General features: G+C 42.3%; 1 protein-coding gene across 4 annotated transcripts in view; it reads right to left on the reverse strand.

Moving 5' to 3' along the window:
* The window catches only part of LOC139608036 (CXADR-like membrane protein), a 105,035-nt gene that overhangs the window by 8,018 nt on the left and 79,890 nt on the right, over window positions 1-17,127 (reverse strand). For 2 of the 4 annotated variants that reach the window (XM_071461479.1, XM_071461480.1), the window contains exons 2-3: window positions 13,212-13,369; window positions 4,052-4,250 (exon numbers count right to left, since the gene is read on the reverse strand). In XM_071461479.1, coding sequence (XP_071317580.1) covers window positions 4,052-4,250; window positions 13,212-13,369 — 357 coding nt within the window. Of the gene's footprint in view, window positions 1-4,051; window positions 4,251-13,211; window positions 13,817-13,875; window positions 15,408-17,127 lie in introns of those variants that run through there. The other 2 variants (XM_071461478.1, XM_071461477.1) reach the window with 2 other exon arrangements.

Consider the following 17,127-nt stretch of genomic DNA (forward strand, 5'->3'; position numbering starts at 1 on the left):
TAGCAAATTTAAAGAAAGAATCCCATCAGTACTTAGCCCACTGCCATGTATCAATGCAGTAGGGAACAGCTCTCTTAACTTCACATCCACACAGGTTGATGATCTTGTTGACAGTACTGTAGCCTCACTGCGTGCAACTCTAGACACTGTGGCCCCTCTGAGGAAGAAGGTAGTGAGTCAGAGAAGGCTAGCTTCATGGTACAGCTCAGAAACACGAGCTTTAAAGCAAAATTCAAGGAAACTAGAAAGAAGGTGGCGTTCTACTAACCTGGAAGAATCTCTAAAGGCTTGGAAAGACAGCCTATTGGCATATAAAAAAAGCCTCCGTAAAGCCAGAACATCCTATTATTCATCATTGATAGAAGAAAACAAGAACAATCCCAGGTTTCTGTTCAGCACTGTAGCCAGGCTGACAGACAGCCACAGCTCTGTTGATCCATCTATACCTTTAGCCCTCAGCTGTAATGACTTTATGAGCTTCTTTACAGATAAAATTGTCTCTGTTAGAGAAAAAATTCACCATCTCCTCCCCACAGCCGGCTCAGATGTACTGTCCAGTTCAGCAGCCTCAGAGTCGACTGTAACTGGCTTATATTTTGACTGTTTCTCTCCTGTACATCTCCCTGAGCTCACTTCAACAGTTTCATCATCTAAACCATCGACTTGTCTTCTTGACCCCGTTCCAACAAGGTTGTTCAAAGAAGTTTTTCCTTTAATTGACACCTCTATATTAAGTCTGATTAACTTATCTTTATCAAGTGGTTATGTACCGCAGGCTTTTAAAGTTGCAGTAATTAAACCTCTACTTAAAAAGCCTACTCTTGATCCAGATGTTTTAGCCAATTATAGACCTATATCCAACCTCCCCTTTATTTCCAAAATCCTTGAGAAGGTTGTTGCAAACCAGTTATGTGATTATTTGCACAGGAATGGTTTGTTTGAAGATTTTCAGTCAGGTTTTAGAGTCCATCATAGCACAGAAACAGCTCTGGTTAAGGTTACCAATGATCTCCTCATAGCTTCAGACAATGGACTTGTCTCTGTACTTGTCCTACTAGATCTTAGTGCCGCATTTGACACCATTGATCATAAGATTTTATGACAGAGACTAGAACATATGGTCGGCATCAAAGGAACCACACTAAGCTGGTTTAAGTCATATCTGTCAGATAGACTCCAGTTTGTTCATGTTAATAATGACTCCTCTATCATCACAGAAGTTAGTCATGGAGTTCCACAAGGTTCTGTGCTAGGACCAATGCTCTTCAGTCTATATATGCTCCCTCTGGGAAACATTATTAGGAGGCGCCAGATGAATTTCCATTGTTACGCAGATGACACCCAGTTGTACTTATCCATGAAGCCAGGTGAGACTAACCAGATAGCCAAGCTTCAGGTGTGTCTTAAGGACATAAAAACCTGGATGACCACTAATTTCTTACTCTTAAATTCAGACAAAACTGAAGTTATTGTAATTGGCCCAAAACACCTCAGAGACACACTATGTGATAATATACTGACTTTGGATGACATCACCTTGGCCTCCAGTGCTACAGTCAGAAACCTTGGTGTCATTTTTGACCAGGACTTGTCCTTTACTTCACATATAAAGCAAGTCTCTAGGACAGCCTTCTTCCACCTGCGCAATATTGCTAAAATCAGACCCATTCTATGTCTAAAGGATGCTGAAAAACTAGTTCATGCATTTGTTACCTCAAGACTGGACTACTGTAACTCTTTATTGTCAGGATGTCCCAAAAATTCAGTAAAAAGCCTCCAATTGATCCAAAATGCGGCAGCACGAGTACTGACAGGAACTAGGAAACGAGATCACATCTCTCCTGTGTTAGCCTCTCTGCATTGGCTCCCTGTAAACTCTAGAATCCTCCTCCTCACCTACAAAGCCATTCATGGTCAGGCACCATCGTACTTGGAGAGCTTATAGTTCCCTATTTTCCCAATAGGACACTTTGCTCTCTAAATGCAGGTCAACTTGTGGTTCCCAGAGTTTGTAAGAGTAGAATGGGGGGCAGAGCCTTCAGCTATCAGGCTCCTCTCCTGTGGAACCAGCTCCCAGTGTGGGTTCGGGAGGCAGACACCCTCTCTACCTTTAAGATCAGGCTTAAAACTGTCTTGTTTAGTAAAGCTTATAGTTAGGGCTGGCTCGGGTATGTCCTGACCCATCCCTTAGTTATGCTGCTATAGAGCTAGACTGCTGGGGGATTCCCATGATTCACTGGGCGCTCTCTCTCTATTTCTGTCTCTCTCCCCCTCTCTCTCTCGATAACTTCATGCCATTAACTTTGTATTTTTTCTCTCCTGTAGTTTGTGCTTCTCCTCTCTCTCCCTCTCTCTGTCCTCATTCTGCAGGTATCTCTGCCCCGGGAGCAGCAGGATCCAGATCCACCACTACTCATCTTTACTATTAACCACTGTTACCTGTCATTATTATTGATAACACCATTACCGACACAGCTGTTCCTGGTCTCTCTCTCTCTCTCTCTTCTCTCCCCTCTCCTCCCCCTCCCCCTCTTTCTATCTTCTCCTAAACCCAACCGGTCGAGGCAGACGGCCACCCACCCCGAGCCCGGTTCTGTTGGAGGTTTCTTCCTGTTAAAAGGGAGTTTTTCCTCCCCCCTGTCGCCAAACGCTTGCTCTTTGTGGGAACTGTTGGGTTTATTCTGTAACAAAGTAAGGTCTTGACCTTACCCTGTAAAGTGCCTTGAGATAATGTATATTATGATTTGGCGCTATACAAATAAAATTGAATTGAATTGAATTGAATTATTTAGTTGTAGTGATCTCATTGCCTGTCACCAGCATCACTACTCAGTACAGCCTGGTGGTAATCTGATTGACACAGCATTTACTGCTGTCTGAACTTAGCTCCAACTGCCTTTTGCAAATTTTAAAAATTTTGAAAAAACAAAAACAAAAAACAAAAATCAGCACTAAATTAAAATGAAATGAAAGTGTGCCTACTACATAATGCAGAAAATGAACCTGGCAGATTTATGATTCCACAAGTGTTTCTTTGGTAGTTGGTTTAACAAGAAAAGAGGAAGAAGAGATGTTTGATATGCCCCAAGCATATTTGACATAGAAAAGCTAAAAAGAGAAGCTATGTAAAGAGGATATGAATTATGTGTATAAGATTGTGCTAGCTTTAATCACGGTAATGTGCACAGTGTGTAGAAATACTAATTGATGTGTTCTTTATAAGGCTGTCAAAGTTAACGCGTTAATGCAACATGCCTTTAACGGGATGAATTTTTTTTAACGTGATTAACGCTTATGACATTTGAACCTCGGGCCACTCCGTAGCTCGGGAAATCAGGAAGCAATGCACCGAGGTCGATGCCGTTGTGAGCAGTAATGGATAAAAAAGATATTTTTAATGGCAAGTTCAGCTTCAAAGTCTTGCCAGATGGCTCTCTTGACAGGACAAAAGTAATTTGTATTTATTGTCGCGGTGAATTTACGTACCACCGGAGTACATCTAGTCTCAAATACCACCTGTCGGCCAAGCACACAGCGGATGCAGAGAGCCCGGCGCCCCCTCCTCGCATGAAGCAAACCATATTTATTTCAGCATCTTGTTTTACAATGCAGTTTGCACATGTTAGTTACTTGAACTGAGAGTATTTCTCATTGTAGCAATAAATAAACATTTTTTTGCATAAAGCAAGCATTTGTCTATTCTCATGTTGAAAAGAGTATTACAATCAGTTTAAGGTACATTTAGAACAGATTAAAAATATGCGATTAATCATGATTAACTATGATCACTCATGCGATTAATCGCAATTAAATATTTTAATCGATTGACAGCCCTAGTTCTTTACTTTTATTCTAGTTAATTCAATAAGACAGAAAATCACAGAATATGAAGACTACAATTCATTCCAGTTTACGCTTTCATATTCTGTGAGCATACAGTATGTGAATGAGACCTCCAGAGGTGACATCTGCGTATGAATTTTCAAACACACTTTCAGAATCAGATTTTATGACTCATCCAGTTCAAATGTGTTTTCTGTCTGCAACTTACCCAGCACTATGAGGCTGATCGTGCTCCAGTGGTATTGTGCACCAGTCTTGACCTTGCAGCTGTACTCTCCTGAGTCTGTCAGAGACAGGTCACTGATCAGCAGAGAGGCATCGCCTTTTAAGTACTCTCCTGCAAATGCCACATGGCCATGCTCTGCTTCATTGGGGTCAAAAACCCGTCCGGCGAAGTAGGTGATCACCTGGTGGGGAAAGTGAAATTGGTGGGTGGGTTTGCAATGGGGTAAACAAGGTAAGACATATTAAGACATATACAGTAAGTGAAGCGATATGTAACTTCTCTTCTTCTCTTCTCTTATGGCTATTTATAAGGGCTATTTATATAAGCTTATATTCTTCTTATGACAGCTAGCACATACATATATATATTTAAAAAATCTCCCTCTCAACCCTCCTGGGGTGGTGTGTCTTCCTCAAGCTCAAGTCCTCTACCAGAGGCCTGGGAGTTTGAGGGTTCTGTGCAGTATCTTAGCTGTTCCTAGAACTGCACTCTTCTGGACCGAGACCTCAGACATTGTACCTGGAATCTGCTGGAGCCATTCTCACAGTTTGGGGGTCACAGCCCCCAGTGCTCTAATTACCACTGGAACTACTGTTGCCTTTACTCTCCACATCTTTTCTAGCTCCTCTGTCAGCCCTTGACTTCTAGTCCATACTCTGTGCAGATGTTCCTGTACACTATGCCAGCCAGTTGGTTATGACATTACATGTACGCTGTTCCTGCCTGCATCTTACACCATGCTGTTATGTGCTTAACTGTCTCAGAGGCATTTTTGCACAGCCTGCACCTGGGGTCCTGTCTGGTGTGGTAAACCCTGGCCTCTGTTGATCTTGTACTGAGTGCCTATTCTTGTGTTTCCATGATTAGTGCGTCTGTGCTGTCTTTCAGTCCAGCTTTCTCCGGCCACTGGTAGGATTTCTTGATATCAGCCATTTCTTCTATCTGTCGGTGGTACATGCCATGTTGGGGTTTGTCCCTCCATGATGGTTCATCCTCCTCTTCATCATCATCCTCGGGTTTCTGCTGTCTGAGGTCACTTAGCAGTTAATCTTTGGGAGCCATCTTCCTGATGTAATGCTGGATCTTATTTGCATCACCCTGGACAATGGTCCTTACACTCACTAGTCCTCAGCCTCCCTCGTTCTGCTTAGTGTACAGTCTTGGGTGCTGGACTTGGAATGAAAGCCTCCATACATTGTGAGGAGCTTCCTTGTCTTGATGTCGGTGGCCTCTATCTCCTCCTTTGGCCAGCTTATTATACCAACAGGGTATCTGATGACAGGCAGGGCGTAAGTGTTGATGGCTCGGATCTTGTTCTTCCCATTTAGCTGGCTTTTCAGGATCTGCCTTGCTCTATGTAGGTATTCCAAAAACCTCCAATTGCACCAATCACCAAAACAAATTCTTTGTATGTGGAAATATACTTGGCAATAAAACTAATTCTGATTCTGATTCTGATTCTGATTCTGATTCTGATTTGGCTGCGGCTGACTTCCTTGTGGCTTCCTCATGGTTTCCATTTTGGTGATGTGGGACCCCAAGGTATTTGTAGCTGTCCTGAACATCTGCAATGATGCCTTCTGGTAGTTTAACCCCCTCGGTTCTGACCATCTTCCCTCTCTTTGATACTATCTGACCACATTTATCAAGTCCCAATGGCATTCCAATATCGTTGCTGTAGACCCTGGTGATGTGGATCAGCGAGTCAATGTCTTGCTCATTCCTGGCATACAGCTTGATGTCATCCATGTAGAGGAGGTAACTGACGATTGTTCCACTTCGAAACCGGTACCTGTAGCCACTCTTTGTGATGATCTGGGTGAGGGGCTTCAGGCCTATGCAGAACAGCGGCGGGGGTAGTGCAACACCTTGGTATATGCCACACTTGATGGTGACCTCTGCAATTGGCTTTGAGTTCGTGTCTAGAGTTGTTTTCCACAGCCCCATTGAGTTCTTGATGAAGGCTCTTAGTGTCCTGTTGATGTTATACATTTCCAAGCATTCCAGTATCCATGTGTGTGCCACTGAGTTGCAGGCTTTCTTGTAGTCAATCCAGGCTGTGCACAGGTTGGTCTGCCTGGTCTTGCAGTCTCGAGTGACTGCTCTATCGACCAGTAACTGGTGCTTGGCTCCCCTGGTATTGCTACCAATTCCTTTCTGGGCCATGCTCATGTACTGGGCCATGTGCCTACTCATCTTAGTCACTATGATGCCTGACAGGAGTTTCCATGTTGTGCAGAGGCAGGTTATTGGCTGGTAGTTGAATGGAGTTGCTCCCTTCTGAGAATCCTTTATGATCAGGACTGTCTGTCAACCACTCTGGGTGGGCTCCATCCATCAGCAACAGGCTCATTTGTGCTGCTAGGTGTTCATGGAGTGCTGATAGTTTCTTTAGCCAGCAGGTGTGCACCATGTCGGGGCCTGGTGCTGCCCAGCTCTTCATGCCTGACACTGTTCTCAAATGTCTGCCATTGTGATGGTTATTGGATCTTGTTCCAGGATATTGCTGTGGTCTGAGTTCCAGTAGCCACTTAGCATTCGTGTTATGCAATGCCTCTTTCTCCCATATGTTCTTCCGGTATTGTTCAGTCTCATCCCTTGGTGGATCTGTTCTTGTGTTATGACCCTGCCATTGATAGTATACTTGGGATGTTTCGGAGGAGAACATCCTTTGTGGTTTATCTTGTTCAACTTGTAGCCAAGCATCTCTAGGATGGCTGTTGCTGTGGTGTGTGTGTAAATGTGTGTGTGTGTATATGTGTGTATATATATATATATATATATATATATATATATATATATATATATATATATATATGTAAGGCAGTTGCCTAATTGTGTCACAAGGTGTCGCTGTTGCACTGTCTATGTGATAAGAGTTTAACATGATGTCCTTCCAGCTAGTGCTCCATAAACAAAACTAGCATGTGGTAAATGAGTATAAATTGAGTCTGTTTAAACGGCACAGAGCATAGCTTTTATTATTATGTAGATGCTAATTGTTGCTTGGTTCAGAGATATAGTTACTAAAAAGTTTACTTTTCCTTGCCCTGCAAGGTTTTGGAGCCTGCAACCACGATGCTAGAGAGCCCACGCAGACTGTTTGAAATAAATGCTCAGCCATGGCCTCAGTCACAATCCCGAACCCTGTGTCTGGTGCCACCTTTTTCTCCACACAACACTCCTCCACAAATATAACATCAAAACACAACGCAGAGTCCAGGGGAGGTGTATATATATATATATATATATATATATATATATATATGTAGATACACACACACACACACTCACCGGACACTTGACATGACGACCTGCAAGTTCAAACCGAGCATCAGAATGGGGAAGAAAGGTCATTTAAGTGACCTTGAACATAGCAGTTCAGACTGTTGGTGGTAGTGTAATGGTATATATAATGTGATGTCATGAAAGGCCTGATTGTTGAAGGTTGCTACATTCCCTCCTGCTGGATGTTGGACTACAGAACAAGATGGTAGCCAGGCAAAAAAATTTTTTTTGTCTTTCGTCCACACTACAGCCTCTGGTGACATGACAATACATACACATACACACACACACACACACACACACACACACACACACACACACACACACACACACACACAAACACACACACATACATGTGGACAGTGCAGTGGTTAGCACAGAAAATTGTGGGTTGGAACCACTGTAGGAGCTGCTCAGTGCTGTCAGAGTGTCCTGCGTGGGAGATGTTCTCCAACAGGGATGATAGCTTACCCAGCATTCTCCTGTCACCCACTACCTCCACTGGATCAAGGGGACATCCTAGAATAAAGCTGGCCTTTCTGATCAGCCTGCTCAGTCTCCTCCTGTCAGCAGCAGAGATGCTGTTGCCCCAGCAGACCACACTGTAGATGATGGTTGATGCCACCACAGAGTCATAAAAGGTCTTTGGGAGTGCCTCCTATAACCCAAAAGACCTAAATCTCCATAGCATATGCACCCAGCTCTTTTCTTTTTTTATAGAATGCATTGGTATTGTCAACCTAGTCCAGTTTATTGTTGAGGTGAACACCCAGATACTTGCAAGAGTTCACAATCTCAATGTCCATTCCCTGTCTGTTCTGGGACAGGGAATGTAAGTTGAGAATGTTTGTGCCTGTGGAAGGCCACCACCAGCTCCTTGGTTTTTCCAGCATTGATCTGGAGGTGGTCCTGGATTCCTTGTGGCCTGAGATGGTTTTAAGGCCCCTCCACACTCCGCTGACATTGCTCAGCTCCAGCTGGTTCTCTATCCTCCTCCTATAACTGTTCTTCCCCTCCCTGATTGTTCTCCTCAGCTCCCTCTGTACATTTTTCAGCTCCTCCTTGTTTCCTAACCTGAAGGCTCTATTTTTCTGCTTGAGGAGAGCCTTGGAGCAATCCATGGTTTGTTGTTGGAGAAACACCGTACAGTCTTGGTGGGTATGGCATTTTCCACACAGAAGTTTATGTAGTCCATTATACAATGTGTCAGACTGTCAATGTAATCCCCATGGTCATAACAAAGTGCTTCCTACACAGTTGAATCAGAACAGTCCTTTAAAGCCTCTTTAGCCTCATCAGACTGCCTCCTCACTGTACGGGTGACTGCTGGCTCCCTGCGTATAAGAGGTTCACACACAGGAAGAAGATGTACCAGGTTGTGATCTGATCTTCCCAGGGGAGGGAGAAGTGATGAGTTTCTATGCCTCCTTTGTGTTGGCACACGTAAGTCCAGTGTTTTATTGTCTCTGGTGGGGCATGTAACATACTGGGTGAATGTGGGTAAAGTGAGTAAAGTCCCCAGAGATAAGGAGGAGGGCATCAGGGTGCTGTGTTTGCAGTCTGCTGGAGATACATTGAGGAGGACATTGCAGGCCACATCCACATTAGCAGAGGGGGGAATGTACGCTGCTATCGTGGTAACTTGTGAGAATTCCCTCGGTAGGTAGAATGGCCTCATGCTAACGGCTAGCATGGCACTAACCCTCTGATGTCGGGTTAGTGCTGTTAGCTCGTCCATGTTATTGGGGGGGAGGTCTTACATTCCCCATGATGATGGTTGGGAGAACTGGTTTGTACTGTCTCCTCCTAGCACAGCATTCCCTCCTGGTCTCTTCCTCCTCCTTAGCTCAGAGGGAATGTCAGGTCTATCTTCAGCCATCAGCTCATGTAAACAATGGAGCCATGGATGCACGCCCGGTCTCCGGACACAAATGTATAAAAAAAGAACAGAGAAAAAAGGGAAAAAGCTCAACAATGAGCAGCAGCTGCTGTAACAGGCTACCACTCATGTGGCGCTATCTTGGAAAAAGTACTTTGCATGTGAGTGAGGTTTTATTTATTCAATTAATTATTTTCCGTTCAGTAGTTTAAACTTTAGTGAGTTTTAGCCATGTAATTGCCAAACACCTACGTCTTTGGCAATGCTATGTATAACAATATCTTTTACATAAATATTTATTCAATTACAATATCCTTTCTGAAATATTTTCGATAAAAAAAATAATTAAATTTCGATTAAATTTCCTGTTTCTGACAGAAGGGCAACCCAAAGCTTGCTCACCCTCCCCTAACACGAGTATGACTCCACAAAGAGTTACACTCCGTCATGGAATAAGAAGGATTGCCCATTAAGATGAAATGCTGGTAGCTAAGGAGGCCCTCTGCCTCTGCCTGTTGGTAGAAATGCTTCTGACCTGCCTAGAGTTCAGAGTGGTCCTTATTGATTAATGTACATTTTGTGCACTGGTACCGTGTGCAGGGTGTGTGTAAAGTATATCCCAATTCACTTGGGACAGGTGGGTTGCATCTAATATATTGAGAATGTATATAACTACATTGTGAATGTACTGTATGATGTACAATGTATTATATATATATATATACATATACAATTTATACACTTTATACACTTTTTATATATTTATATACGATTTCTTGTTTGTCCCAAGCAATTTAGCAGCAGATTTAGACAGAGGGCAGTAAATACTAAAGCTATGATGTTTAAAGACTTTTAATTTTTCACTAAGGCAAATGAACTATGCAGTCAACAGCTGATAGCCAGATAAAGTTCTATGCTTTATTTCTATGCCCTTTGATTAGTTTATCCAAAGAAAAAAAAGACAGAGAAACTACATGGTGCCTAATAACATAATCTCCAGTGTAAGAGGAAAATAGATAAATAGATAGAATACTTATTATATACTTATTAATCCCTTGGGGAAATTGCGATTGTGCAGCAGCTCACTAATGTATTCAGTTAAGTTTAAGTCCACTGCCTTTGTCTGAGGTGTTAAACTGATGTCTGATGGGAACAAAGGATTTCCTGAACCTCTCAGTCCTTGCTTCTCTGGCCTGCAAGGATGTTGTGGAGAGGTATTGGTATTGTCCAAGATGGCCTGCATCTTACACTGCATATGCTTCTCTCCACAACATTCCTCAGTGAGTCCAGACTCACTAAGACTGCTAAGCACACAACCAGGCTTTTTAACCAGCTTGTCCTTGTGTTCTTGTCTGACATGTTGCTGCTCTAGCAGACCACAGCATAGAAAAGGATACTCACAACCACTGACTGATAGAACATGTCCAACATTTCACTGCAGATGTCAAAGGACTTGAGCTTCCTGAGGAAACAGAGCTGGTTCTGCCCCTTCCAGTAGATGGCATCCATGTTCAGGGACCAGTCCAGTTTATTGTCTTGGTGTATCTAGGTATTTATAAGTGTGCACCACCACAACGTCCTTCCCTCTAACTTTGACTGGCTGAAGCGAGGGCCTAGACCTGAGAAAGTCAATGATCATCTCCTTCAGGTGAGTCTTGAGGTGTTAAGCAGGAGGTAGTTCTTGTCGTTCCATTCACTGAAGGCCATGGTCAGATCCCTGTACTCTCCATCTTGCCCATTCCTGTTACATGCCACAATAGCTGTGTCATCCAAGTATTTCTGGATGTGGCAAGAGTCAGAGCTGTATTTAAAGTCCGCTGTATACAAGGTGAACAGGAAAGGAGCCTGTGGATCCCCAGTGCTGCTCACCACTGCCCCTGAGACACAGTTACCCAGTCTGATGTACTATGGTCATCTTGTGAGGTAATCCACAATCCAGGACTTGAAGGAGGGATCCATACCCATCCCTTCTAGCTTGTCTTTGAGAATGGGGGGTCAGATTTGAAATGTACTTGAAAAATCAAAGAACATAATCCTCACGTAACTACCTGGCTCATCCAAGTAAGAATGGGGCTGGTGGGGCATGTGTAGGACGTTATCATCCACACCACACCAATATGTTCCTTGGAAGTAACTCTAGTGCATGTTCAACCTGTGGCCTCAGAAGGGGGAGAAGCAGCTGCTCCAGGGTCTTCATGAAGGCCATCATCAAATTCCTGGCAGTGTTTAGTCATTTATCTCAGCCTACTTTAGGTACCGGAACAAGGCATGATGTTTTACACAGGACCAGGACCCTCCCTGTTTGTAGTTTTAAGTTGAAGATCCTCTGGAGAAGGACTGTGCAGCTCAGCCAGCTGAGCAGCCTCCAGTACACACCATCCAGGCTGGCTTGCCTTTCCAGGACATAGTCTCATAAGATCTGCCCTTATTTCATCCACTGTAAAGAACAGGAGACTTGACCCCAGTGTGGAGGAAGTTGCAGCTGCAGTGTCAGGGTTGCAGCAGTGTGAAGGAGATGTTGTAGGAGAAAACTGCAGCTGAAGCGGTGGGAGAGAGAACAGGTGAGGCTGTGTAAAACCTGTTGTGGAACAGGTTGAACTTATTTGCCTTGTTCACGTCACCTGATGTTGCCTGGCTGTTTGTAGCCAGTTATGGTCCTCATGCCCTGCCACAGTTCTCTGGTGTTATTGTGCTGCAGCTCCCTTTCCACTTTCTTTTTGTTGTCCTCCTTTGCCTACTTTAATCTCCCTTTCAACTCATGTTGCACACACCTACACTTCTCCTTGTCGTCAACCAGTCTCTCATGATCAGTGTCCTTGCTGAGGAAACACCAGATTATTATGTGCTCTGCCAAGTGGTGGTAGAGCTGAAGCAGTGTAAGCCTCCTTAACATTTTCATAGAACAGATGGAGTGTCTTTTTTGTTTCCTAGTAGGACAGTCAAAATACTGAGCAAACCAGACAGGTTAGAGGTGAGGGTGACATGATTAAAATCACCTGCAATGAATGCATCAGGGTGCTGGGTCTGTACTCTCACAACAGTCTTATGAATGAAATCTCACGCAACTGCAGGCTCCTCCCATAGTTGAATGTAAACAACAATGGCGACAATGTGAGGTCGACCAACTGCTAACACTTCAATATCCCGACAGCAGATCTTCTCCTTCACTGTGGTATGACTGGGATTGCATCTGTTGTTCACTGGCAGAACCAGTCCTCCACCTTTATTCTTTCCACTTGCTCTGGTGTCTCTCTGTCTGCCCTGCAGTGAAGCTGGGTACTACCACACAATAGTCCATTGTCATTTAACCAGGTCTCCGTAAAACACATTAGACTACATTCACAAAATTCTCACTGGTTGTTCATAAGTTGCCTCCAATTCATCATACTTGTTAGCCAGTATGGAATGCCGGTATGGAATGCCAGTATGGAATGTTTCACTCGATGTCTGGTACACCGCAAAACAAAGTGGTCTTCCCTTGCATACACTATTTTCATAAGATGAAACAACGATGCAGAATTAAGATGCCAAACAACAACAACAAAAAAAAAAAACACACTAATCCTCTGCAAAAAAGTACAAGCTACGGGGACTTGCTGCCTCTCTGCCAGCGCATCATTTAAATTGTGAATGTAGTACATATGATCCATTTTAACGATACGTACTACAACATTTTAATATTCATATTGAAGTCACTTACTGTTTATTAGAGTTAGTGAAACTCCACACAGAAATGCCCCAGACAGAACCTTAAAATTAAGTGTCTGAATACTTTTGTAAAACAGAGATTTTAGTTTTTGATGTTAATAAATTAACTTAAAACAAAACTATAAAAAACTATACAAAACTTATAAAAACATGTTTTCACTGTCTTTATGGGTTATTGAGTGTAGATTGATAGGCAAAAATAACAATATAATTTTATTTAATCCCTTCCGGAAAAAATATTTAACCTCTTGCATGGAAGACACTCACCACTCTCTGCCTGTTGGTTGGCTTGAGAAGTAGCCATTCAATGTCCAGAGTGGGATCGTCACCCACCCAGAACTGATGGTGGCAGGGCAGTGTGGCATTGTCTCCAACAACTCTTTTCATCTCCATCTGGCCATATGTCATCAGCACACCCAGCTCAACTGCAGAAAGACAAGCCAGCTCAAGATTACACTTCACTGTATCAGATAATAAATAGTAATAGACTTGTATAGTTCCAAATATATAAATCATGGGCAGAGGATTGTCTGCAGGAAAAAATGGTTCAGGAAGTGGTTTCAGGAAGTGGTTTCAGAGAACTGATTCATAGATCAGTTTGTGGTGAGGTTAATGTGCCCTTGTTGCGGTTTGCTGTGCAATGTGAACACAAAGTGCTCCAGTTTCATTTTGCCATTGTATTTTACCACTGCCGTAGACAGAGCACATGTAATTGCACTGGTGGACAAGAAGTAGTCCAGTGTTTTAGTCCAGAAACTATTGTAGTCCAGATAAACTATATAACCCAGTGCAAACATATTTTCTGAATTTTTGTAAATACATTTCAGGAAAAAGATCATTATTACAGTTTTTTTCAATTGCTAACACACTAAAATGAGACATAAGGCACAATTATTGCAAAAGACTTTCTGAGAGAAAAACCTCAGCTCACATCTCAGTTTCCCTGTTGCCTCTGTCATCCAGACATTTAGGCTTGAGCACAGCTGCGTAAACAAACTCCATTCACTCTGCATAATTCAGGATTCCTCCAATCATACTGTGTCAATCAGTTGTTGTGTGACACCTATTTACTTCATGCCATGTCATGCATTCTATCCTGCACAACTTATTATGCAACATAGAATGCTGACTATTCACAGACTTAGAGACAATGGTGGAATGGTGGAATGGGTCAAATATTGAATGAGGTCTACCTTGGCCTTTATTCTCCACCAAAACCAAGTGCACATGAAGCAGCTTTACAGGGTGCCTTTTGAAAGGAATTCTGAAAGAATCAAAAGATCTGAGACAATGAATATTTTGAAGTAAGTACAAGATCAACTACAGCACACCACGTACAGTACAGCATTTTTTACAATGTACTAGGCTACACCATATTGACTGATTAGTTTGCTTGTTTTCAGAGAAAACCAGAAATTGATGCTAATGTGATCCCAAATGAGTTTATTTTCATTTATAGCTGGCTCAACCTCACAAAGACTAGGAAAATGGGAAGAAACAATGGTCAGAGATCCATTGTAGATGTTCCTGGACATCATAGCAGTAACGTTACAATGTGTCCCGCCATTAGAAATAATGGTGTCCTCCACTGCCATGCCAACCTTACAACACAGACCACATCCTCAAATTTTTGGACAGACTACACAACATTGTGATACTGGTGAACCATGTGGATAATGCAGAGCAGCGCAGCTATGAGGATGTATGTCAGACGTATGTCATGCAGCCCTGGTCCAAAAGTGGTTTGTTGACCACCCACAATTTCTTGCACAGTAGGCTACCTTTCACCCTACTCTGCATTTCTCCAAGCAATTGAAGAGCTCTTTTTGGCATGGCAGTGGAAGGTGTATGACTGTCAGCCCTATGTGGACATGGCTCTTATGTGTATATATATATATATATATATATATATATATATATATACAGAGTGGGGTTTATCAGAGATACCTCCAGAATTTGGGAGTGGAGAGGATGGAATGGCCTGCCAGCGGTCCTGACCTCAACCCCACTGAACACTTGTGAGATCAGTTTGGGCTAGCTGTTCGTGCCAGAGTGACCAACACAACCATGTTGGCTGACTTGCGACAAATGCTGGTTGAAGAATGGGATGCCATCCCACAGCAGTGTGTGACCAGGCTGGTGACCAGCATGAGGAGTAGGTGCCAGGCTGTTGTGGCTGTGTATGGTTCTTCCACACGCTACTGAGGCTACTGTTTGTTAAATGAATAAATTGTTAAATTGCCAATATGTCTTGTTTCTTCAGACTTCAATCATCCAATCCACCAAACAACACAAAACAAGAGTCAACAGCAAAAAAAAAGCTGTTTGGCATTGGCAGAGAAGATTTGGCAAATCTTTCATGGGCGTAACCCACATACTTAGCTCTTCTGCTCATCCCACAAATGCATGTTCCTTACAAATGTGGCACCATTTAAAAGGGAAATAAGCAGGCTTTCCAACAGTATAAGATTTATTGAAGAAATTATCTACCAAACACAAATTTCCTTAAATTTTGTGCTTAGTTTATATATATATATATATATATATATATATATATATATGTACAGATGAGATAAAGGGCCAAGCATAACACATTATTTTTTTAGTGTTATATCGCATGATGGCACTGTTGCCTCACTGTTACAATGTATAAATCCAAATTCATGTAAATTGCATGCCACCAAAGAGTCTTTATTTTACACTGTCACTGGTGCTATATATATATATATATATATATATATATATATTTGCTTCCAGCAGGATAAACAGGATAAATCAGATGCCTCATTTTCACACACATATGCTACATGTGAGGCATTTGATTTTTCTGTATAAATCTGTAGTCATACTATAATCTGTAGTCATACTATATTGTGGATCAACAATAAGGCTGAACAAAATTATGTGAGTGAGGAAGCCATATGTTGAGGATACTCGCAAAAATAGAACAGGTTTGTCTGTCTGTGTCTGTGTGTGTAAAGATATCAATGTGTCTTCATCAGTAAGTAAATCCATGTCTGTTTATGAGCATCAACAGACATGTTGATGTGTGTGTATACAGTTGAAACCAGAAGTTTACATACACTATATAAAAAGGCACATAACCTTTTTTTTCTTCATTAAATCAGATTACCGTATTTTCCGGACTATAAGGCGCACTTAAAAGCCTTTAATTTTCTCAAAAAACGACAGTGCGCCTTATAATCCGGAGCGCCTTATATATGGATTAATTCTGGTTGTGCTTACTGACCTCGAAGTGATTTTGTGTGGTACACGGCGCTCACGGCGCTCTGTCAAAATGTTTCAGTACGACTTTGGTAAACTACAAAGCCGCACCGCTTGCAGCATTACGGCTATTGTAGTCAGGAGCGTCGCGGAGTAATACATACTGTGCTTCACCATAATATTACAGTGTGTGTGTATAAGGACCTATAAGGAGTTATTGTGAATACGCTAACATTTTATTTAGCGGTATCAGACTGTGTTTTTTTACGTGTTACAACTGAACAAGGTTGAGAGTTATTGTGAACGCGTTTAATAAAGTCTGACTGACTTATCTGACTGTTTTGTTTCGCTTAATGTGCCTTATAGTCCGGTGCGCTTTATATATATGAAAAAAGTTCGGAAATAGACCATTCATTGACAGTGCGCCTTATAATCCAGTGCGCCCTATAGTGCGGAAAATACGGTAAACTTTTCCTGTTTTTGGTCAATTAGGATCACCCAAATTATTTCTATTTGCTAAATGCCAGAATAATGAGAGATAATTTTTTAGAAATTTTTTTATTACTTGAGAGTCAGAAGTTTACATACATTTCATTAGTATTTGGTAGCATTGCCTTTAAACTGTATGACTTGGGTCAAACATTTTGGATATGCTTCCACAAGCTTCTCACAATAGTTTGCAGGAATTTTGGCCCATTCCTCCTGACAGAACTGGTGTAACTGAGCCAAGTTTGTAGGCCACCTTGCTCGCACATGCCTTTTCAGCTCTGCCCATAAATTTTCAATAGGATTGAGATCAGGGCTTTGTCATGGCCACTCCAAAACATTGACTTTGTTATCCTTAAGCCACTTTGTAACCAGTTTGGCAGTATGCTAAGGGTCATTGTCCATTTGGAAAACCCATTTGCGCCCAAACTTCCTGGCCGATGTCTTGAGATGTTGCTTCAGTATTTCCACA

Source organism: Trachinotus anak, unplaced genomic scaffold (assembly GCF_046630095.1).
Source record: "Trachinotus anak isolate AG129_WGS33_773 ecotype Australia unplaced genomic scaffold, CSIRO_AGI_Tana_v1 ptg000024l, whole genome shotgun sequence".
Lineage (NCBI taxonomy): Eukaryota > Metazoa > Chordata > Actinopteri > Carangiformes > Carangidae > Trachinotus > Trachinotus anak.